Source organism: Glycine soja, chromosome 10 (genome assembly GCF_004193775.1).
Source record: "Glycine soja cultivar W05 chromosome 10, ASM419377v2, whole genome shotgun sequence".
Taxonomy (NCBI): domain Eukaryota; kingdom Viridiplantae; phylum Streptophyta; class Magnoliopsida; order Fabales; family Fabaceae; genus Glycine; species Glycine soja.
Genome location: NC_041011.1, coordinates 42,606,107 through 42,631,318, shown reverse-complemented (window position 1 = coordinate 42,631,318; position 25,212 = coordinate 42,606,107). Strand labels below are relative to the sequence as shown.

Below are 25,212 nucleotides of genomic sequence, written 5' to 3'. Positions count from 1 at the left end.
CTTACGTGTGCTGCTCCTGGGCGTGTATGTTTCTTATGTTTGGATAATGTGTTTTATCCGATATGATATATTATATTATATATCTCATGTCATGGATGGTCCATATAGTGTTATCAGAATTAAAAGTTATGCAATAAATTTGGTGTGACTTGGCAGAATTAAAGGTTGAACTGGTGACTCAACTTAATTGATTTAATACATCATGTATTTTTTTTAAGTTAAAGAATATTACTCACATGAAAAAATTAATTTAAATTTTAATTTGTAGATTTGTTTATTTTACTTTTTACTAAATATAATTATATCTTAAAATTTGAAATCATAATTAAAGCTATTATTACTTATTATTTGGCTTCTTTCTCATGGCATTGTTATATATTGTATTTAGCTTATCTCATATCTAATGGACTTACTAGTTTAAAAAATGACTATTCTTTATGAGAATAATGATGAAATGAATGAAAAAATAATAATATTTTTTAAATAAAATAGATTTTACAAAAATAGGATACACAATGCATAACAACACTAAGGATCCAAGCTTTTGGAAAAAAGAAAAGTAATTATAAAGTGTGCAAGCTAATCAATTTCTAATGAATTAGTAATATTATACGTAATGCCCTAAAGTGCACCTAAAAGCTAAGTATTAATTAAGTTATATTTTAAGTCTGTTGCATTTATATCTAAGATGCTAAATAAGGTATTTGATATTTCTATATAGAAAAAGGGATGACCTAAAATATCATGCCATGTATTCCGAGAATGAATAAAATCATTTTTTTTATTATTTGTTTTTAATGTTTTCCATCTCAATCATACAAATTGAAAGATAAATATTTGACAACCACTAGTAAAAGAATCTTGGATTTTTTTTAAAGGAGAATCTCGGAAAAGTTAAGCATTAGATGTAACACTTTTATATATATATATATATATATATATATATATATATATATATATAATACATGATTAAAACATGTAAATATACTTATGAATAAAAGATATTGTTAAAATAGATAAAATAAATAAATATTTTGAAAGTTGTTTTCATTTTTCTTCCATCCTTACACAATGCTATCATAAAGTGCCAATTGTAAAGAAATAACTTACACAAAAATTAAATAATAAAAAAAAACTAGAAGGAATAATAAACATTAATATTGAATCTCACCCACCTTTAAAGTTTAAATATAAATGTACCAAAATCATTACAATTGTAACAAGAAATAAATATTCATCACCCCCTCAAAACATCACATCGTATCACTATAAGATTTTATACAACAAAATATTACAACACCAAATATAAAAAAGGAAAAATCATTCTATACTCTATACTCAGAGTAGTCACTCTATAGCTACCTACGGCAAAGACATACCTTTGGAAAGGTCGCTCTCATCTCTTGACGAATCGCATATGAAAGCTTCGGGGTATAAGTCCACTGGTTGAGGTAATTCTTTAGTGTTGTACTTGTACTTCTTAGGTTTCTTTGATTGAAAGCTTTTCTATTATCATCATTTGTTTCTGCCTATACTCCATAACACCTCTCCTTTATATCGATTGCAGTTGAACATTATGCCTGATCTATTACTAACAATTATTCCTGATGAAAATGACTATTTCAAGTAGCTTTTTGGTTGAGGCAAAAAAGCTTTAAATTTTAATATACAGTTTCTTCACTATGTTCTGAAACTACTTAAGAAAGGACAAAGGCATTATTAGCCTTCTGAGACTGGATAAATTTAAGTAACTCTTTTCATAGAAATATAGGTTCGCACTCGGCTTGATTGTTCTTTTCCTCTTTGGTTTCTTCCCCAGTTTTCCTTCCTGACTGAATGCCCATTCATACTTTCCAGAAGCCCAAATTTGCAATAACTACATAAATTTAGTCTTTAAGCCCATCTCTCCGAATTAATAAAAGTTACAAATACATCACACTTTTCTAGATAAAATTGTACAGATATTATGAATGCCACCTTCAACTCCACTATAGGTTCTTCCAAATGTTTAGACTTTGGAGTTACATTCTGTAATTTGAAGATTTCAGTTCATTTGGTGCATGTTTATGTTGTCATATGGATTTTTTTTAATAAGCAAAATATATTATTAATGAAAGTGACAATAATGATTTAAGCGCAAGATTTGCCTAAATAAAGACAGCAAAATTTGGTTCATATATATATATATATATATTTATTTATTTTTTATTTTTTTTCTCTATTAAATTTGGTTCATAGGCTCTGGTGCATATTATGTGTCATCATATTGCTCAGAAAACAGGCCCTTGGTAAGTTGTTAGTGACGTTTCACCAATATATAAACGAGCTTCTTATGTATTTTTAATATCATCTTTCCAGGATATTTCATATTATGACTGATGGTGTGTCTCTTATCTTTTTTTTTTTTTGCAGGTTAGAAAAAGAGATGAAAAATGTAAGGTCGTGATAGAAAAGTCTAAAGCATATGATAAATGCCAAAATTGATTTTTTCCCTTGCCTATAATATACTTCCTTTTGAAGCAGTTTAGGATTGTTAAATTGTTTAGAAACCAATTCAGATTTAAAGCTATAAACCTGCTCAGGATTATGTAAATTATGTATTTCGTTATTACATTATTATTATCTATGTGTATATCTTCACTTTGAAGTTACACCCACGTGCCCTTCATTCTTAGCACTTTATGTTCCGGATTTAAACAATTTAAAACATGACATCTGATTAGAGTCTACCATGAGAGGGCTCACTTTATCTTATGGATTTGAAGTTTTCTGCCCTCTATCTTTTTTGTTGTTCTCATTTTTTTGGTACAACAGTGATTATGTAGTTTGAGCTTATGATCTCATTTTAACTACTCAAAGCCCCTCCTCAGTATACCAATCCTAATGGCTATCGCTACTTTATGAATTCAAATTCATCTCCCTTAATCAATTTGAAAAAGATATTTTGCTTCAATCTCTACTACACAAAAAAAATGGAAGATTTACACCACCATTTTAATGCTATTTTTGGCTAGTTATAAGGCCTAATAGATATATGAAGCGCATGGTTGTTTCCAGAAAGATGCCAATGAGATGGCATACACCAATAACATTAACGTGTGGGCAATCCTAAGTTTCAAACCACGCAATTTCGTCGTCTTCTAGCCCCACCTATGGAAATTGTCAATTATATTTTGACCGTGTCAAAATCACGGTACTCTATACAAAGCAGCTAAAGATTTTTGGATTGGGATTATCTTTTCCACGGCATGAAAATTATGATATTTGCAATTCTTTATTTTGCATCTACTTCATTCTTGCAAAGGATTGAAGTTGACCTATTCTGTTTCATTTTCTAATTTCTATGGCTCTACCAAGTGTGAACTGTGAAGGTCTCTGAAAACATGAAAATCTCTTCATTTTTACAATTTTACTCCATCTTCAACGTTGGGGCTACCTATGTTAAATTCATTGCAATTTTTTTTTATATCTTACTAATACTTTTGCATGAATTTAATGTATATGTACTAACGGTTACACCGTCATCTAATAACAAATTATCATTTAAATCATTTTAAAATAATTATTTTAAAAGTCAATAAACTTATCATACATGATGGGTTATGATTAGATGACCGTGTAAAACTTTTTACATTGTCACTATATAATTCTTTTTCTCTTATGTTTTATGAAAAAAATTCTTTTGTAAAATAGATGAACTTAAACATTTTGTTGTATTTATAAGTAACAGCCGAATTTAATTATTTTTATGCATTTCTAACTTTTTTTTAATGAATATTTATACCTACATATATATCATTAATCAATGGTATAATATGTTTAAAAGCCTTCTGCATTGATAAATGAAGTAAAGACAAATGTATAATTTGTTTGCATAGGATTTCAACATAATAGCATGCATATAATGATAAAGCTCAATGCGTGGATTGTCACAGGCCTTGGTTAACAGATCTAAAATAACACCAATTTGAGTTGACATTAACATTATTAAAAACCAATTAGATAGCTAACATAGCAGGCCATGGCAATTTGTGTTCTTTACTCAGCCGGCAAACTCTTTTATGTCTGTTAGTTAGTCATCCTAGTATGTAGTTACTCTCTCACGCAAACCACCTACACTTCAGTTTTGTTTCTCAGATGTTCCAATTAGTATTCTTGATGTTATTCTGTTTTTTTGTTTTTGTCTGCTTTCAATGATAAAGTGATTCTATAGAAGTGTTCATGTTCACTCTGCTAACCTTCCAAATTCCAATATTAAACTATGGCCGGCCACAACATATGCATGGTTGCTACGTTTCTCCATCCTTTTAATTTGTGTCTTAAACTATTAAAGCCATTCTCCAATGGCCATAAACTTAAACTGGTTCTGCAACAATTACAGACCACCTTGCTTCTAGTTCTAGCATTCAAAAATATCTTAAAGCCATGTTCTACTTCCTCAAAAGATTGTGCCTTTTATGTTTCCTCTTGCTATCCTTTGATGTTTCACTGTGTTCATGTGCTTCACTCAGAGACTTGGCTTCTTGCTTGGATAATCACGATATCAAAAACTTTACCACGCTCCCTTACAAAGAACATGATCATTCCTCTGCCTATAATTACTACAAAATTCTCAATTTTTCCATCCAAAACCTTCGGTTCGCAGAACCCGTGATTCCTAAGCCGATAGCCATTGTACTGCCAGAGAGTTTGGAGCAGCTGCAGAAAAGTGTAGCATGCTGTAGAGAAGGCTTCATGGAAATAAGAGTAAGATGTGGTGGACACAGCTATGAAGGGACTTCATATGTTGCTGATGATGGCACTCCTTTTGTCATCATTGACATGATGAATTTGAACCATGTTTGGGTGGACATGGAGACAGAAACAGCATGGGTTGAAGGTGGTGCAACATTGGGAGAGACTTACTATGCAATCTCTCAGGCAAGCAATGAACATGGATTCTCAGGTGGGTCATGTCCAACTGTTGGAGTTGGAGGACACATTGGTGGTGGTGGATTTGGAATTTTGTCTAGAAAGTATGGTCTCGCGGCAGATAACGTGGTGGATGCCCTTCTAGTCAATGCTGACGGAAAATTGTTCGACCGCGAAACCATGGGAGAAGATGTGTTTTGGGCCATTAGAGGAGGAGGAGGTGGTCTTTGGGGGATCATTTATGCCTGGAAAATCAAGGTGTTGAAATTGCCTCAAGTTGTAACTAGTTTCACTGTATCAAGAACTGGCACAAAAAGGCATGTTGCCAATCTAGTGCACAAATGGCAAAATGTAGCACCAAACTTGGAAGATGACTTCTACTTGTCATGCTTTGTTGGTGCTGGCTTGCCTCAAGCTAAAACCAAAGGGTTATCAACAACATTTAACGGCTTCTATCTCGGTCCTAGGGCCGGTGCCATATCCATCCTAGACCATGCCTTTCCTGAGTTGGGTATTGTAGAAGAAGAATGCATAGAAATGAGTTGGATTCAGTCAACTGTTTTCTTCTCTGGCCTAAGTGATGGAGCCTCGGTCTCTGACTTGAACAACAGGTATCTGCAAGAAAAACAATATTTCAAGGCTAAATCAGATTATGTAAAGAAACATGTTCCTCTTGTGGGCATAGAAACTGCACTAGACATCCTAGAAAAGGAGCCTAAGGGATATGTTATTTTGGACCCTTATGGTGGAAAGATGCATAATATAAGCAGTGAATCTATTGCTTTTCCCCACAGAAGAGGAAACTTGTTTACAATTCAGTATCTGATATATTGGAAAGAAGCTGACAATGACAAAAACAGTGATTATGTTGATTGGATAAGAGGGTTCTATGCTGCTATGACTCCCTTTGTCTCATGGGGTCCAAGGGCTGCGTATGTTAATTACATGGACTTTGACCTTGGAGTGATGGAGCGGATTAGCAATGGTGCTAATATGAAAGATGTTGTGGAACATGCAAGGGTTTGGGGTGAAAAGTACTTCTTGAGTAACTATGACAGGTTGGTGAGGGCCAAGACTCTGATTGATCCTAACAATGTTTTCACCAATGACCAGGGCATTCCTCCCATATCTTTGACCATTTCTGATGTCAAACCACAGAGCAAATAAATGATGCCATATTTGTAAAAGGGATTAGCATATTCATTTGAATTGTGTGATATCACTGTGATCCCCTGCATTTGTGAGCAAATTGCATTTCATGTTAGATTGAGCTTCAATCAATTGTAGTAACTACATCAATCTACGACTAGTCAGTTAGAAGTTGAATTGAATGTGGACCATATGCAAACTCTAGATTGGTTGAAACATGAAATGAAATATCTCCCAATATCTTTTCTTTTTTTTAATGTTATCCCAACAGTAAATTTTTACAACAGTCTCTACAAAAAAAGAGATAAAAGAAAAAAAGAGAAAAAATGTTATAAAATAAGTGATGTAATGGGAAAAAAGTGGGTAGAAAGTAGAATAAAATGGGATTCCAAATTGTGTATCCCTTTTTGTCCCATTAATGGATGCATATTAATTTTATGTTTTTTTTTTAATTTTTACAATTTTTTAATATTATAATTATGCATAAAATGTTTATGAATTAATTGTTGTTTATCATTACTATAATAGTGTTAGATCTAATTCTTATACAGGAAATTAATTTTCATTTTATTCCTCATGAAAATATTTTATACTTCATTTTGTTTTTATATGAAAAAAATTATGCTTTAATTCCAAAATATATATTTTTATTTTAATTCTTATAAGATTTTTTTTCAAGTACCATTATAATTTTAAAAGAATAATAAGAATGAGTTTATAATTTTTTTGAAAATATATTTTTTCATGTAATTATTAAAATGAAAACGTGCGAAACACGGGGCCAAAATTTTAGTTTAGCAAGAATTGAGATGTACGTGAAAAAGATGGCATTCATAGAACTCTTTCTTATGGAAGGATTTTTAAACATATTATTATTTATTAAAATTGATTGAAAATTATAAAGATATGACTTAAGTTGATTAATTTTAAGATCTATATAATTTTATATTTTAAAAATAAATTTTACCCTCCGTGTTCCTTGTTCTTTTTTTTTAATGAAGTGTTTTTTTTTTCTTTTTGAAGACCGTGTTCCTTGTTCTTTTTCTGTCTTCTCTTTTCATCACATACCAAAATGTTGGTGTTAAAAATTGTATTGTTAATACTTGTCTTCTAAAAATGATTCTTTTAACACAGTTTTGAAATAATAAAAGTTATTTTTTATTTCAAAATTATATTTCTAGGCACCTACATATCCACGATTTTTTTTTTTATAAAAATAGTGAAATATAATTATAATTACATATAAACATATGGTGTCATCAAATAATTAATGAAATTGCTCCATTTAATTTCCTTCTAGAATAATGGATTGTCTGGACTCTAGAATGTGCAGAAGATGAAGAATGAGTGAACGGAAACAAAAGATAAATTTATAGAAATTGTGAGGAATCTAACTCTAACCGAGGTAGTGAGGTACGTAGCTCAAAAAGGTGTTCCCCAAACCAAGGTAGCTAAATGGCATCATCATTTGTGGGCACTTTATTACCCAACAAGTTCACACAAAACAAACACTTATCATCTGTTCCTGCAAGTAGAGGTGCTCCAACAAGGAGAAGAGTACACTTAGCAACAACAAGAGCAGAGAGCATGACTACTGTCATAGAAAAACTTGGCATCAAGATTGAGAGGAACCCTCCTGAGTCCAAGCTCACTCAACTGGGTGTTAGGCAATGGCCCAAGTAATAAATATACTTCTTTTCTTTATTATATTTCTCTTTTTTGTTTCCCTGTAATTTCTGTTTTTTTTTTTTTCATATGATTTCAATTATTTGAATGGTATTTTGGTTTTCTTTCATTTTGCTCGAGTTGAGGTTTGGATTAGGATTTTTTTTTCCTTTCAGTTTTTGATGAATGAACGAATCAAGCTAAGTGCCATAGGATTGAGGTTGATTTTGTTAAGGTGTTTGTATTATGACTGTGGAGAAATCATAGGAAAGAGATTTATGAGGTTCTTACTTCTTACCTTAACCATTCAACAAATTAGGTAGACATGATAGAAGTAACTAACTTTTTAATTGGCTCTATAGAAGTTGCAAAGATACAAGCTTTCATTCTTCTATCAAATGCATCTAATCTCTCTCTGACTCTGTGTGACACACATATGATGTGTAACAGATGGGGTTGCCCTCCAAGCAAGTTCCCATGGACATATGAAGCCAAAGAGACTTGCTATCTTCTGGAAGGAAAAGTGAAGGTCTTTCCTAGTGGGTCAAATGAGTCAGTTGAAATTGCTGCTGGTGACTTGGTTGTGTTTCCCAAAGGGATGAGTTGCACTTGGGATGTGTCTGTTGGTGTAGACAAGCACTATAATTTTGAATAATAAGAACTTCCATGAATTGATGATTTTGTTGGATATAATAAGAAACTTTGGAGTGGTATTTAGCTTTGAAGGTGTTTTTCTTTGCTTCTGTTTCTCTCGTGCCTTTTGTTCTATTTCACTTGGTTCCCATCAAAATAATTTGTGATACAGCATTAACAATGGTTTGGTTTGGTTTCAAGTCTGTTTAGGCTCCAACCTCATTCAACCTTTCCCTAAAATTTGTGACCAAACAAGTTAAGTTGGACAAGAGTCTCCTTGGATTAAAATTCTTAGTAGCTCAAACAGCTTCCTCCATGGAAGCAATATTTTGCATCTAATGGATATTTAAGGGAGAGTGTGAATATTTTGAGAAGTCAAAAATAGCATTTGCTATACACATGGGTTGAGTCTGAAACTATGAACCCGAATTTAAGGGACTATGGCTACTTACTTGATAACTTTGTGCCGTGGTTGTTTATTGTTCCCTTTCAAAAGCATTCATTCTCGGATCAAACTTGTTTTTAATTTTTTTTTACGTCTTTGCCTTCCTTGTTGACATGAGCGAGTGATGAGTTTGGGTTAAGCAACCAAGTGTCTTCTTGGGTTTGTTACCATGTTTTTCTGGTACAGCCTAAAAAAATGGGAAAAATTACAACTGATTTTGTCAAACTTTTTTGAAGCAAGGTTTTATTAATTAGTCAGCAATCTATGTGGAACTTAATTAGCACCCTTGAATTCTTAGAAATCTACTTTATAAAAGACTTGGTTTCATTTACTCGGGACTAATTAAGAGCCTGTATTCACATGAGAAAAAAAATAAAACCATATTAAAATTACAAGAAATAAAGATTGAGTTTAACTTTGATACATGGATACTGTGAAGACTTTTATATTAATCAATAATCATATCATATGTGACAGTTCATAAATAAATGGCTATTTTTTTTAAAGTATTGATACATATAAGTTCTAAATAAATTTATAAAGATATACTTATGATAATCCATACTTGGATAAATCTAAACAAATACGTTACCTATAAAAGCAAAACAAAAAAAAACTAACAGACCAAATCCTACGTTGAATCATACATGCACCTGCTGTAGGCCGTAGCATTGTTAAGATTTCACCCTCAAGACACACTTCAACAACAGAAGCAGTGACAGAAAGAGGAGGAGATGACAGGCTCAGCAGATCCATTGGTGATATCATTCGGTGAGATGCTCATCGACTTTGTTCCTGACACATCTGGTGTCTCCTTGGCTGAGTCTTGTGCCTTCATCAAAGCCCCTGGAGGTGCCCCTGCCAATGTTGCTTGTGCCATATCCAAACTGGGCGGCAATGCTGCCTTCGTCGGCAAGGTTCTTAATTTCTACAAACAAGCATTTTCCATTCTGCATTGAGATTGTTGATTATTAAGTTGCGGTCAAGATTTCTTTGCATTCCTTGATATTGGGAATGTAGTTTGATGTGGTCACAATTGCGATGGCAGACACCCCCAATAAACTTCGGCCCATATCTCAATCGCAGATTGTTTTTTAAAACCTTGTTGATTATTTTCTTTATCGTTTATACTTAAAAAAAGAAAAAGTAATGATTTCAATGTGACAGATGGGAGATGATGAGTTTGGAAGGATGCTAGTTGACATTTTGAGAAAAAATGGGGTGAACACAGATGGTGTTTGCTTTGATACGGAGGCAAGAACTGCATTGGCTTTTGTGACATTGAGGAAGGATGGAGAGAGGGAGTTCATGTTCTATAGAAACCCCAGTGCAGATATGTTGCTGAAAGAGTCTGAATTGAATATGGGTTTGATTAAGCAGGCTAAGGTATTTCACTATGGATCTATTAGCCTGATATCAGAGCCATGCAGATCAGCTCACTTGGCTGCCATGAAAGTTGCTAGAGAAGGTGGTGCTTTGCTGTCCTATGATCCAAATGTGAGGCTTCCTTTGTGGCCTTCTGAAGAGGCTGCTAGGTCTGGGATCAAGAGCATTTGGTTTGATGCTGACTTCATCAAGGTGTACATACATAAAGCTTTTTAAAGTTTTTTACATTTTCTGGAAGCCTGGAACATAATGAATTGTAGATTTTGTAGGGTGTGACAGAATAAAGGAATTTAGATCTTGAACTTGTTCTATTTTTTTTTTTTTTTGTTGAGTGGTGGGCCATTTGTAATTGTTAGCAAATTAGTAGAATAAGAGGATTCTCTACTCTCAAAGCTTGCATTTTTTTTTCTCAAGTGATGGTACGAAACAATTGATCATTGACTATGTAGGTGAGTGATGACGAGGTGCATTTTCTAACACAAGGTGATCCTGAGAAGGAAGATGTTGTCATGACCCTGTGGCACGACAAGTTGAAGATGCTTCTTGTGACAGATGGAGAGAAGGGTTGCAGATATTTCACCAAGGTACTATCCACCCATGTTTTGAAAATAAAGTTTGTTTGGCTAAATAGATATGTAATTATGATTTTACATATGGACAATTCATCAATATTTTGTTCATTCGCAACAAAATCTTTTCTTTTTACAATGGTTAAAAAAAAATACTTATTTTTAAGAGAGATATTATTTCACCAATCTAATCACAAGTATCTAATATATTGATACCTAACAATTTACCACAAAGTTGCGGCGAAGGGTATAACTTGTACAAATACCTTTGATCATTAACTGGTTGGTTACGTTTATGTAGTAATTAATGATCTTGGCTTGAGGTTTGCTATACCATTCAAGATGGTTTTTATTTGTTTATACACATTTAAGCTGGATGTCCTTTTATGGTGTGGTACTGTAATCTAAACATAGCACCTTTGGATATTTTGGTTTACTGTAGAACTTCAGAGGAAGGGTTACTGGATTCTCAGCCAAGGTAGTTGACACAACTGGTGCTGGTGATTCTTTTGTTGGTGCACTTCTCACTGCTGTGGCAAGGGACCCTAACATATTTCATGTATCTCTCTCTCTCTCTCTCACACACACACTAGCATTAGTTTTCAAGACTAGCTTTTATTATCGTCTCATTGGCTGATATCTTTGTTTTATTAAATCTAATATGAAGAACGAACCAAAATTGAGGGAGGCTTTGACGTTTGCAAATGCTTGTGGAGCTATGTGTACAACACAGAAGGGAGCAATTCCTGCACTTCCAACCGCTGCAGAGGCAGAGAAGTTTATTTCCAACTCTAAGGCCAAATAGACTCTCCTTCCAAATTTGATAGTCTTTCTGGAAACTACCCATTCATTTTCATTTTAGAGTTTCGTTTTATAAGCCTTTGATAACCAATGACTTGAAATTGTTGTTTCTGTTTTTGAATAATAACCAACTTCTTTTCTCTTTTTTGCACAATGGGCACTTATAGTGTAACACTCGTTTTTTAAAAATAAATAAAATTTTAAAAAGATAATGAGATTTTTATAATTAAATAAATAAGGAGAAATAATTTTATTAATTAAGGTAAATAAAATAAATATGTATTTTTAGAAAATAAAAATGTTGTTTTATTTATTTATTTAATAGGAAGTAAAATAAAACTATTTTTATGAAATAATAAAATAAAAAAAATATAATAAATACTCGACTCAAAACCCTATTTATAAATAAGGACATATTAGGTCATTTATTATAATTATGATATGTCCCTAGTACGTAAATAGTAAAATTGAGACTTCAATTTTTTTTTCTTCTAACGCTTGAAAATCCTAGTAGAGCAATCAGAGGAAAAATTTGAGTAATCTTGGGAAACTGCTAGAGACATTATTATCGCTGTCGTATTACACACGTGAGCCCCGCTTAGAGGTAATGAATGAGTTTATCTTAATTGGAGTTAGAATGAACATGTGTAGGAATCCTTAGAGGATCAAATTTGAGTTTATTTTGGGATGTTTACTGTATTGTAATTCTACCTTTATGATTATAATCATGAGATTGTTATGTTTGACGGATCAATTGATGCCCTAATGCGAATTGGTTGACGAAATTGAGTGCTCTTGGTGTTTTTGAACCTTTGATTTTAATATAATTATGTGAAATTGTTTGAGGAGTTTTACTCCCCATGTCGTAAGAAACATTTTTGTATAATTTGTTCGTGTTTTGAATAATATTTACTAGATTAGCATGAGAATTAGATTGTTGGAAACATTTTTTGTCATGTTTTGGCCTTATAAGTTTATTATGTGTCAATGATTATAATATATATATATATATATATATATATATATATATATATGAATTGTTAAAATAAAAATAAATTAGGAATTAATAGTTCAAATAATAAAATTAAATTGAATGAAATTAATAAATTAAGATTCAATAATAAATACTTTCAATTCATTTTTAGTTTAATTATTTATTAACTCATTTTAATTGGAAATAATATAGTTCAATTTAATATGTATATGTTTTATGCCATGTAAATATTAATAGTGTGATGATTATATGATTCATAAGATGTGATAACATGTTGCGTTAGAATTATAACATTGTGATTGAGATTGAGTATATGCAATAAATTGAGTATGCGTTGAATTGTAAGATACATGTGTATTGAGATTTTGTACACATTGAGTATTGAGTTATGAATTATATAATCACATAACTGTAAGACTGTTAGTTGCTATTCATGAGTTATTATGGTATTGGAAATTTGCAAGAAAATAGCAACGTGCCTCAAATTTATGGTTCTTTTTGTGGAAATTGTATTTATTTTCTTTCTTGTGTGATTTTATAGAGTAAAAATTCCATTTTTGTGACCTAATGTTGATTTCAACTCAGTTTGTAGGCCAAAGAAGTAAATGTGCAAAAAGTTGTTGATGAACTCGCTTAGTGAGGCAGATTGGCTAAGCGAGCCTCATCCGCTTAGCGAGGCAGTCAGCTCGCTTAACGGATGCAAAACCTCAGAAGATGATAAGTCAGAGATCAGCACGCTCAGCGCACAGCCAGCCCGCTCAGCGAGGACATTGTCTCTTCTCACGCTTAGCATGTCCAAACTGGCTTAGCAGGTTTTCACTTACTCTCGCTCAGCAAGACATGCTCGCTGAGCAAGCCTTCGTGTGCTGAGAAGTCCAAGAGTCTTTAAAACACTGAGATTGGTGGAAACAAAAGGGCATGAGCACCACAACCAGAGGCTAGCCAAGCATTTGCTTCATGAAAAACATAGAGAAATAGGGCTGAGAGGCTGGAGAAGACATTCTTCTTCATCTTCTTCCATTTTCTTTCACCAAAAACATTTCTTTCTTTGTTGTTTTGAAGCTTTACTCGTAATGGAAGGCTAGAACTTCTTTGTTGGGGAGCAGGCTACTGAAACTCTTGATGTAATGTTCTAAATATCTATTTAATGTTATTTTATGGTGTTCTTTGCTTTTATCTATACTTATTTTACATGTTTGTGGCTTGATCACCCATTTGTATATGTTGTTAGGCTTTTTAGTGTTGGAAAATACTTTAAAACCTTAGAACTTGATAGACCAAGCTAGAAATCTGTATATTTAGGAATAGAGTGCAATAATCTAGTATATTTTACACTGTATGCTTAGTGCAACTCTTTTAGAACAAGTTTGTTGAGGAATCAAGAACAAAAGCTAAGAGAGTTAAGTTCATTCATGTGAGGAATCATGGTCTCAGTATTTTCTCGGTGTAAGAACACTATGATAACATTAAATAGAGAAAAACCCTTTTATACGACAAGAGAATTTTTAGTAGGAAACTCCCCAACGCTTTTATCTTGATATTTGTTGCATTTTACAGCTTTCGAGTAGTTTACTTTTGTCTAAATAGTTAATATTGCAGAAAACTTATTTCACCACTTAATCTTGACCTTATTTCAAAGTTAAGAAGTGTTTACATACTGAATATACATAGTCTAGGTGAAACAAATTCCCTGTGGATACGATACTCGATCTTACCGTTTTATATATTACTTGTGCGAATCGGTACACTTGCCGACTACCCGAACAAAGACCCTTTAAGTGAGATGAGTATTGTGATGGGATCCATTATGAGAACCCGACGAGTTGAATCACTTCGAGGCATGACGAGTTAAAATGATTTTGAAAACAATTGAGTAGTTGTGTGTATTGCATAGTTCAAACTCTAGTGGCACATATATGATTTTAAATGTCTATTTTAATGAGATAATTAATCATATGAATATAACATATTAATATTATTATTGTGTGACATGTATATGAAGCATAAGGCGTGATAACATGATGTCTTAGGATTATGAAAGTGTGATGAACTGTGTGTTAAATTGTGAGATCACATTGAGATGTTGTGCACATTGAGTTGTGAGTTATGAATCGTACAATCACACGACAGTAAAACCCTTTAAGGGCGATGAGTTAATACGCGACGAGTATTGTGATGGGATCTAGTGTGGAAACCCGACAAGTTTAATCACTTTGAGGCGCGATGAGTTAAAATTATTTTGAGAACAATTGAGGAGTCATGTGTTTTGTATAGTTTATAAATAGAGTTTGTATGTTAAAAAATTTTCTAGGTTGAACCTACATCAGAAGGGAGAAGCCCTGACGGACTCTTCGGAGTCTAGGTCTTTAGGGTAAATACACTTGATTTGAGTGTTCCTTTAAACCTGTGTCGATTCCACATGGTTGGAGCATTCTCGCAAAATAGTGTGACCTGACTGGTCTCCCTATGTTTTTATCTAGTGAGAGTGACCTGATTTACCAGTGTGTGATTTGTCTTGTCATGTACTCCTAAGTGCCTGGCAAGGCTTTTCACTGAAATGATACCACATTGCATATAGGATTGAGTCTTAGTGTATTTGTTGCATAACATTTGTGTAATGATCATTGTGACTTGTTACGTAATGATGGGTAATGAATTGTGTGAGTGTGAGATGTTGTGTTGTACTTGAGATGTGTTGATCTGATCACACGATTAATGTGAATGTGTGGAATATGATTTTGTAATTAAATCCTTGGGACAAATGGTGTTACGCAATGAGTGGTAAAATAATGCAAATTGTGCTAAGTCTTGTTATACTTATATTATATATATGTGCTTTCATTTATCTTTACCTATTAGGAATGTAATAACTCACTCTTTGTGTGTTATTTGTGCTTGAATCCTATGATAATCTCAAAACTTGTGTTCGTGGGAGCAAATGATTAGGTGGATGACTAAGGAGAATCTTGTCCTAGAGGATGAGGGAACACTATGCTTTGATAGGATGTGACATCGAGGCTTAGGATTTTATGTTATTTTTATCATATGCTATTTGAGATATGCAGTTAAACATAATTTACTTCTTTGTTTTTCATTGGAATTTTAGTTGTAATACCAGTATGATCTTTGTTTGGAGTCGAAACTCATTTTTATATTCTTACCGATAAGTTTTAACTTGATTAAATTGTGAATACAAACTTTTTACTCCGTTGAGAAATTTTATTTTTAGTTGTGAAATAAATCTTTTTAAATTATTCTCGTTGTTTCATATTTTCTTTCACTATATGTACGTTGGGATAGAGGGTATCACATATAACATCCTAAAAACGAAGATTATCCAATCAAAATATAATATACTGGCTTAACACAAAAAAGATTAATATATCATCAAATTAATTTATCAACTCTCATAATGCCATACGAATATAACATACTGGTTTTGTCGCAAGACATTGTTGAGCTCCCAATATAAATGGCCCACCTGATTTTTTTTTTTTTTTTTTATTGTTGTATGTTTGTATGGTATCCCAAACTTCAATCCTACCCATATCAAATCTTCGCCTATACTAACGACTGAACTATTCATAACTCATTTGGATAGATTTTTCATATCTGAGAAACAACTTTTCATGTGAAACATAACGAATTTCAACATTCGTCCAAATAAAAAGGGGGAGGGGTGCAATAATACTTCATAATCAGTCTGTGTTTTTAGTTTTTTAACCTTTGAGAAATGTTAACACATTTCTAAAGATACAAAAATGTTATATACTAACAGTATAAATTTTTTTATACAATTACAGTCCACCCTATATGTAGGTAAAACTTATGTAGATCTTTTCTAAAACTCTTTAACACATTCTCCTGTTAGGTAAAACTTATGTAGATCTTACCAAATATGTAAATCCCATTCTCCATTTAGTAGATTTCATTTCCAGACTAATGACACCCATGTAAATTTTGGCCAATAAAAAAAATGCTAAAAAAAAGTTTAAAAAAAAAAAAGTATTTTGCTAACACCCCTTAATATTAGTGGGGCAGCAGAAGAGAAAATTGTCTCAAAATAGAGTTTCATCAAAACCAATTGAAATTTTGGATGACGTGATGCCTAAATTAGCAATGCTACATACTTCAATTTTTTATCTCTTTCCTATCCAATGTACATAAAACAGAAGCTACACCGTTATACAAGGGATAATTACAGCAGATTATGAATGTGATTTTTACAGATAACAACAATGATATATTATACACCTTGATTGTGGTAAATATAATATATAATATTACATGCTCACGGCTCTTGATGAAATTTCTGATTCCCCTTCTTGTAAGTCTGGCTCAGCTACGTCCCCGTTAACCTACAATACATGAAGCAAATCAGGTCAAAATCACCTATCACATTCTCATAGTTCATCACTATTGCAAAACATCTGTATGAAATCCTTTATTAGCAGGGAGTTCACAAGGCAACTTGGACAGACCAGCCAGCACAAAAAACTAAATCTAAAGCATCAACAAACATGTATTCAGCCGCAATATCATACCACTGAACCCTCAATCTTAGCCAGGTACAGTTCCAAAGCACCATCTCCACAAAGAATTTTTCCTCCACAACCAGGGGCATTTACTGATCCTACTGACTCCTCATCAACAACAACTGCATCAATCAGTTCATCTCCTGCTTTAACATCTGGAATCTGATGCATACAAGCACTCAATATATTAGTTTAAGATCAGAGGGACCACTGATAGTCTTAGATGCTTGAGGACAGCAATATATTTTATAAGTAAAAAAGACTTTTTCGTACCTCATACATAGCTTCGGTTAAAATGCTTTCCAGTAGTGCTCTTAAACCCCTCGCACCAGTTTTTTTGGCCATTGCCTTCTTTGCAATCAATCTATGAGCTTTCTCTGTGAAGTGTAGCTTTACCTGAAGTTTAGGGGTAAAGTTTTAGACGAATTTACTTCTTACTGCCGACACTCCCCATCACTTGCTTGCACTCATAAGTCATAACAAGTACATTAAACACTCATACAACTCAAAACTGGAGGAAGGGTAGAAGGGAGTAGCTTGAATGATTCTGAAACAAGCTGATCATTTAGTTGGTTGGGACGATCCAGATAATAGTGATAACTGCTTGAGTTTTCATACCACATTCAAGCAAACCAAAACTCAAAATGTATGTATTTGAGATAGAGAGAATAAGGAAGAACTGCTTACATTATTCGTGTTAAATAATTTCTTGTACTGCTTAGCAAGAGCATTTTTTGGTTCTATGAGGACCTGTAAAGCCAACATTTCAATAGTCATATGATCAGATCTGTGCAAAATCTAGAAATTTATTCTGAATTCTAAAATAGGCTTATGCATTTTCATTTAAAATTAAATATACCACAAGACAAAAATCAAGAATTTTAAACTAATAGACACCGACACTTTTTTATTTAATTAAAACGATAAAAAGAATATATGGATGACAAATTATAGGTCCACCGGAGAGAATCTCATGATTCTTTTGTACATGAGGAAATCTTAAGTTCTTAACAGATCAATACCCAAAAGTTACAAATCCATTCTGAACTGCCATATCCTTATCCTAACTTCTTGTTCCTTTTGCATCTCGTAAACTAAATGTGAACCAAGCGCTTGCATATGTCAGATGGCCATATTGTCAAGCTGTCATTCATTATATTGTTTGATAAATCCAAAAGGAAATGGCCAGATTAACATCCAGCTTTTTAAGAAAATATATTGTTTTAAAAACAATCCCTTATGCAATTGGAGATATTCCTAGAGATTTAATGCCTTTAGAAGGCTAAAAGACCATAAGGTTTATTGGTCTTGTATATATGTGTGTATCAACAATGAGTGAGAAAATCAGAAAACAGAATGACCATCATAAAAAGACAAGCAGAACTAGGCCTTGGTGCACTAAACTGCTAGAAAAGGCAGGAAAAGCTACAATAATATCAAAGATATGAACAATGAGTATAATACCTGCATAAGTTGGTCTTCAGTTAGAGCTGACAAGCTAATTAAGATTGGAAATCATCCTATACACTCGGGTATGAGACCATATGCAATAAGATCAGCACTTTCCACCTGAAAATTACTAATGTTAATTTTAGATGCATTAGGAAGGTTATTGGCTATTATAGTTTTATCTCTAACTTTTGTGTTTTTCTCTACTGATGTAGAAGTAGGGGAAGTGCACAACATAATAGCTAAGTTCACAATTTATTAGGTTTAATTGCTCAAAGTATCTACCTATCAAGTTTTACAGGAAGGGGAATAAAAAAGTTTTAGTCAGATAATCATAGTGAATTCTCACCGACTCAAGTAAAGATGATGTGACTGCAGCATTTGTAATTCCACCAGCTCTCATATTGGAACGGACAGGTGCTCCAAAACCAATTGAAGAATCTTGTCGTCTGGTTTATTTCACAAATAATCAAAATTTGATGAAAAATCTAGCAAAACCAAGAATGCAGAACATTTGTGAAAAAACATTCTTACAAGACAAAAAAAAAATACCTCTCTGAAATGGTTTTCTCAAGATTAATAAATGCTCCACCACATATAAAAAGAATGTTCTTTGTGTCAATCTGCATATCATAAAAAAATGAGTGGACAGTAATGCAAAAGAAAAACAATGAGTAAATGATTCCAGAATCATATGCATACTGCACTAGGTGAATAGGTGATCAACTGATCATTGAAGGTAACTGACATTGACAAATACTTGCTAAGGGGATGAAAGGCTTCCTAAGGAAAGAATCCATCTTACATTTTCATCTTTCTAATTATCCTTGAACCACCTATAGCCTCTGATGTGTCAATGCATTAGTGCACTTCAGTTAATTAGATGATCGTATGGTCTTTAAAAATAATAACCTAATAAAAAAGTGCATCATTCTAAAGTGTTTCAGGATACAAAGACAACCCCCAAAAACATACCAGACAAGAAATTTTGAAAAACATACCATATCATATCCAAGTACTAACAAGAAAACAAGTAACAAATGTTGCACTTTCTGAAACAACATACCTATATGTTATCACCCCGTGGATGCTTCCACGCTCCTTTCTCAGGAACATTTACTATCTAGACAAAAAGAAATCATTCCAAGTTAAGGATACTATTAGATGGCTCTAACTCTCCTACAACGAATTATTTTTTCAGAAACATTTAGTGATTTGTAAAAAATGACAATGTTGCAAGAAACAGACAGGAGATGCCATGACAATTTTATCAACTGCTGGAAACTGGATCAGAAACTAGAAAAGAAATTATTTTTATTGAATATTTAGGGTATTAAAATAAAGAGATCAAGTTCTCTCCCCACTCTCTAAGAGTATAATCTTTTTTCAAAATGCCAAATAGATCTCTCTCTCAACCTCTTGTCTTATTTATAGGCAACATGTCTTCTTCAAATTATTTCAGGACACTAACCTAATTAACTAGCTAATGTAACTAACTAATTAATGACTATGGGTACCTAATAAATACTCAAATTCTACCCAGTATGTATGTCTGCAGCATAAGTTTGTCGTATGAGTTTGCAATAGAAATCTCAAAGATCAAAATGGCCTTACTGAGAGAACATATGGAAAGAAATTACTTATATCACGTTGAAGAATTCAGGCGTAGAATAGGATATTAGCTTCTTATGGTCATTATTTATGGGTTATTAAACAGGAGATAAGTACTAAACGAGTTCACTTAGAACTTCATTTACATAGAAGCAAACCAAATATCAACAATTACATTTTGGAATTATTTTACTTACAGTTCCTTCCAGCATTTTTAATAATGCCTGCTGAACACCCTCACCAGAAACATCCCGGCTAATATTCAAGCTCTCAGCCTGTAATATTTAACAGTTAAAAATTAAAAGCCATAGCGGACACATGTTTATGAACTTAGCCAATTAAATTAGCAAAGAACCTTCTTAGTTATCTTGTCCACTTCATCAATGTAAATAATCCCTTGTTGAGCAGCTTGAACATTGAACTCTGCTGCCTATATGAGAAAAATAAAAGTCATAACAAAGAGATGGCAAGTAGAACTAGAAACAACATAAGATATCTTCTGAGAAGTCTAAAAGCAAATTTGACAAAGAAAAATCTAAAATTATATGCAAGTAGATTTTAATAACAAAAGTATTACAACCATCAACGATTGAAAAGAAAGCAAATGTAATATGATTTATATAGAAGTGATTTATGACCAAAAAATATTTGTACTAAATGCATTTGTATAGCAACACGTCTTGAAAAAGACCATGGACAGTCCTTTGCCACAGTTGATGAGGAGCTTAAGTTAAACTATCACTAGCTTCCTGACATCTACATGCAGATTATCTGCTATAAACAAGGAAAAGCACCAAACATAGGGAACATCGTTACATACATTAGCCCAGAAACAAATATGTGGGAAGCATGGTAAAGTTCATCAAAAAGATGTGCTGAAAGTGTGATATATGTTTGTAAATGCTATGTAAACTTAGGAGAGCAAGTGAACATTTTTAAAGAACAAAAAAGAACTTGTTCATTTCAATTTGTTCAAACAACATTATACTTTACAGAAAAGAAGAGAGAAAGAAAGAAAGAAAGAAACCCGTGGTAGATTCTTTGATAGTGGTTATAAACAGCTACAGAGAGGACCTTCTTGGCCATGTGCTGGCCAATAACAAACTTGTCGAGACCCTTGAAGATTTCCTTCGGAGTTGGAAAATCCCTACCCAAATTGGACCCTCCGACCCACCCAGCTTTGTTGTCGTCCCAGGGCCCAATTGGAGTTTGCATAGCCGAAGCAGCGTCGTGATCGTGAGGCCAATCCTCTGGTAACTCCCCATTGCTGTAGAAGCCCGCTATTGAAGTTGATGGGGGAAGAAGAGAAAAGAGTGGGGATTAAGTTGAGGTGCAGCTTCCTCTTGCTCCATGCGGAGAAGATTCGAGACATAGAGACATAGAGACAGAGACAGAGATGAGAGCGGATTGGTATTACTTTGGTAGGTCGGGATAAGGAAAAACAGCTTTGGGATCCGTTCGTTCGTTGTTGTTAATTCCATTTATTTGCGCTCTTTTGTGGTCGAATGAATCGGGCACCCAAAACCAGAACGAAAAGGATTGGAAAGAAAAATACTACTGTAGTTCTGTTTAATAGTACGAAAGGAAACTGCCAAATCGACCTCTAGTTCAGATATATAAAATATATTAGGGTGTGTTTGGTTTGTATTTTCATTTTCTGTTTTCATTTCCTATTTTTATTTTCTGAAAATTGTTTTCATTTTCAAAAGATTAGGTTTCTGTTCAACACTGAAAACAAAAATGTATTGTTTTCATTTTCTGGTTGTTTCCTGTTTTCATTTTCACTGAAAATGTTTTCAGAAATCCAACCAAACACATTTTCATCACTGTTTTCTGTTTTCAGTGAAAATGAAAACAGAAAACAACCAAACCAAACACCCCCTTAGTCTCTTTGATTATTTTCTTTTCTGTTTTCATTTTTATTTGGAATTAGAAAATAATGATAAAAAAATGTTTAGGATTTCTATTTTTTTAGTGAAAATATTTTCTCAAACGAATTAAAGACAGGAAACAATACAATCTCATTTTCAGCGTCCTTCAGTTGAAATTCCAATAATCTCATCTTGGGTAAAATGAAAACACGGTGACAAAAAATATAATTTTAAGTAAATCTAAAAATACATTTTCTTTTAAAAATGCATTTTCAGTATTTTTATTTCTTGAAAGCAGAAAACAAGAAGTCAAACCAAATATGTTTTTAGAATTCTAATCTTTTGAAAATAAAAACAATTTTCAGAAAATGAAAATGCAAACCACACACACTTATATAGGTTAAAATATGTTTTTTAATTTAATAAATATCAACAAAATTAGAATTGATTTTTTACAAAAATTTTAACATGTTTTTCGTTTTTGTAAAATTGGAATGCGTTATTTTTTTACTCGTGGTAAGACTTGGATGAATCCGAGTTTAAGTGATGTTTTTTTAAACTTAAATTGCTAAAATATGTTTTTCGTCCCTATAAATATCGAAATGTTCGAAATCTATCCTTACAAATTTTTAAGTCTTTTTTCATTCTCGAAAAATTGAAATCTATTACTTTTTGGCCCGCAGATAGATTCAGGTATCTAAACATACGTGTGATTCTTTCATTGGTTTCATTGATGATTATAAGAGTTGATGATTTCCAGGGTTAAAAATCGCCACAAAAGGAAAAAGAATCCACAAATTTGTAATTCTCTCTTTCCTAAGCTCTTTCTTCCTTGACTTTCTTCATCTTCTTCATCCACCAGGCTAATGAGAGAGAGAGAGAGAGAGGTGAATTCGGAAGTTAGGTTGTTGAGTTTGTCGGTGACTTTGATTCCGGTAGAACATTAGAATTGATATTCGTAACATTGAGTTTGGAAGTGAAGGTGTTAGGTTTTCGAAAGGAAGGAGAATTCAAAGAGAAAAAAAGAAGATGACATGATTAATAAGGTGGTGATAGCCATTACAATTGAACAATACACTTAAAAAAGAAAAAGAAATTTTTTTTTTATTAAAATTTGGAGAAGTGAAGAAAGTTAAGAAATAAGGAGGTTAGGAAAGAGGGATTTACAAACTTTTGACTTTTTTCTGCATTTTTTGTTGTGGTTTTTAACCACTAGAAATCATTCATTCTCACAACCATCAATGAAGTAATAAATTTCATTTTTTCAAGGATGAAAAAAGGCTTAAAATTTTGCAGGGGGACGAATTAAAAACATTTCAATATTTATAGGGATGAAATACATAATTTAACCTATAATTTAAGTTTTAAAAAATGTCACATAGACTTAAATTCGTCCAAGTCTAACTTTGAGTTAAAAAATAACACATTTCAGTTTTACAAGAACAAAAAATATATCGAAAATTTTACAAATTTCAAATTTTTTTATATTTATAGGGACAAAAAATATATTTTAACCTATTATTTATCTAATGATTTCTTAATTATTAAAGATCGATTGAATGTTAATCTTTGTGGAGAGATACTTTACCATCCATACTTGTTTCATAAGAGTTTGCGTTTTGGATATGCAAATGAAGAGATTCCAACAAAATGATCTTCCATGAAGGTATTACTATATTAGTGATCTATACAAAAAAAAATTATTAATGTATGTTATTCAGAAAATATTTATTACAAAAATAAATAAATTTATTAAGTATAATAATTTTGTGAAGTATGAAATAATTTTACACTGTTATTATATTTATTATTTATCTTTTTGTTATATTCTTTATAGCATTTTTTATATGACTTTATCAAGTTCAATTAATTTTTTTAGGGAAATCACATTAAATAACTTATGAGTTTAATATTAGAGGTGTTTGTGGTGTGATTTGTTTGATTTTTAGAAAAAAAATAATTTGAGCCAAACATAGAATTAAGATGTGATTCGTTTGGTTAACAAACCAAATCACATATTATAATTTGATTCGGTTTGATTTTGTAGATTTTTTAAAATTTTTTTCCATATAATTCAAATTTATTATTTTAACTTTTATTTAACATTAATATAAAATGATATTTCTAACTTTTTTTTAACATAATAATAATTTGTATATCACTTCATATTTTACCCTACTTTTTAACAATGTTAGTACATCATTTTTTAACATATAAAAATAAAATATACATCTTGATTGTAAAGTAAAAAAAAAAGTAGTAAATTATTTAATACTTATTATTAATTATCACAATAAAAAGTAATATAATTATAAAATGTGATTTATTCGGTTTGGTTTAATTTTTTATAACAAGATTCAAAAACCAAATCAAATAAAAAAATGTGTTTTTTAGTTTTTTGTTTTGTGTGGTTTTCAATTTTTTTTGATTTTATGATTTATAATTGGTTTAGTTCAATTTTTAATACCCTATTTAATATACTCATGAATTAATAAAAAATTATTATTATAAAAGTAAATAAATGTATTTATAGTTTGTAATTAAAGGATAATATCAAAGATCTTTATAATATTAACAAATTATTAATTCAAGTAACATTAAATTCAACCTTGTGATGACTCATGTTGGAGCGGAGATTAATTATAAAGGTGTTAATAGAAAATAATTCATTATTTTTGACGTGCACTTGTATGCATAAATGAATTTTGCAACACTCATAAAAAAAGAGTTTTACAACGCACACAAACCTAAACTAAGATATATGAAAGAAAATGAAAGGAAATAAACAAAAGAATGAAAAATGCGATGATATAAATATTTTAAATAAAAAATCTAAAACTAACACATTTTTATAAAGCATATTGGTTGATTTGGTTCTTTAAAAACTCCGGTCCATATGTGGCCATAAAGTCCAGTTTGAAAAAAAAAATTAAATATATTTTTACTTCACGTAATTAGTAATTTTTTGTCTTTATAAAATTATTTTTTATTTTAATCATGACAAATTAAGTTTTTATTTTTATTTTTAATCTTTAAGATATTTTAGATTTTTTTTATTATTCAAAGTGTTATTTAGAGTGTCTTAAGGATTAGAAATAAAATATACATAATTTTCATTTTACAAGGAATAAAAATAAAAAAATAACTTTGTAAGGATAAAAAACAAAAAAATAGTAAATTATAGAAACTAAAA

General features: G+C 31.8%; 3 protein-coding genes, 2 long non-coding RNA genes and 1 pseudogene across 5 annotated transcripts; 5 read left to right on the top strand and 1 right to left on the bottom strand.

Moving 5' to 3' along the window:
- The first annotated feature begins 1,306 nt into the window (after positions 1-1,306).
- LOC114369618 lies at positions 1,307-2,674 on the top strand. The gene is made up of 2 exons (XR_003657672.1): positions 1,307-1,451; positions 2,413-2,674. It is a non-coding gene; the product is annotated as an uncharacterized LOC114369618 (long non-coding RNA).
- Positions 2,675-4,039: 1,365 nt separating this feature from the next.
- LOC114370941 (reticuline oxidase-like) lies at positions 4,040-6,312 on the top strand. The gene has a single exon (XM_028328346.1). It carries the CDS (start codon positions 4,426-4,428, stop codon positions 6,076-6,078), a length of 1,653 nt encoding a protein of 550 aa, XP_028184147.1. The 5' UTR covers positions 4,040-4,425; the 3' UTR covers positions 6,079-6,312.
- A 1,103-nt stretch (positions 6,313-7,415) lies between these two features.
- Positions 7,416-8,472, top strand: LOC114369427. Its single transcript, XM_028326660.1, has 2 exons — positions 7,416-7,739; positions 8,176-8,472. The coding sequence occupies exons 1-2, from the start codon at positions 7,516-7,518 to the stop codon at positions 8,378-8,380; spliced, it is 429 nt and encodes a 142-aa protein (XP_028182461.1). The 5' UTR covers positions 7,416-7,515; the 3' UTR covers positions 8,381-8,472.
- Positions 8,473-8,600: 128 nt separating this feature from the next.
- On the top strand, positions 8,601-11,706 carry LOC114369426 (probable fructokinase-5). The gene is made up of 5 exons (XM_028326659.1): positions 8,601-9,720; positions 9,971-10,381; positions 10,639-10,773; positions 11,201-11,317; positions 11,426-11,706. The coding sequence occupies exons 1-5, from the start codon at positions 9,538-9,540 to the stop codon at positions 11,561-11,563; spliced, it is 984 nt and encodes a 327-aa protein (XP_028182460.1). The 5' UTR covers positions 8,601-9,537; the 3' UTR covers positions 11,564-11,706.
- Positions 11,707-11,893: 187 nt separating this feature from the next.
- On the top strand, positions 11,894-13,729 carry LOC114370920. The gene is made up of 2 exons (XR_003657953.1): positions 11,894-12,163; positions 13,139-13,729. It is a non-coding gene; the product is annotated as an uncharacterized LOC114370920 (long non-coding RNA).
- Positions 13,730-16,606: 2,877 nt separating this feature from the next.
- On the bottom strand, positions 16,607-21,692 carry LOC114370262 (annotated as a pseudogene).
- Positions 21,693-25,212: the final 3,520 nt, after the last annotated feature.

Excerpts from the sequence above, each read along its gene's own strand:
- LOC114370941 (XM_028328346.1), top strand. The coding sequence starts at position 4,426 with ATGTTCTACTTCCTCAAAAGATTGTGCCTTTTATGTTTCCTCTTGCTA.
- LOC114369427 (XM_028326660.1), top strand. The coding sequence starts at position 7,516 with ATGGCATCATCATTTGTGGGCACTTTATTACCCAACAAGTTCACACAA. Across the intron at positions 7,740-8,175 it reads GGTGTTAGGCAATGGCCCAA|ATGGGGTTGCCCTCCAAGCA; the intron begins GTAATAAATATA and ends GATGTGTAACAG.
- LOC114369426 (XM_028326659.1), top strand. The coding sequence starts at position 9,538 with ATGACAGGCTCAGCAGATCCATTGGTGATATCATTCGGTGAGATGCTC. Across the intron at positions 10,382-10,638 it reads TTGATGCTGACTTCATCAAG|GTGAGTGATGACGAGGTGCA; the intron begins GTGTACATACAT and ends TTGACTATGTAG. Across the intron at positions 10,774-11,200 it reads GTTGCAGATATTTCACCAAG|AACTTCAGAGGAAGGGTTAC; the intron begins GTACTATCCACC and ends GGTTTACTGTAG.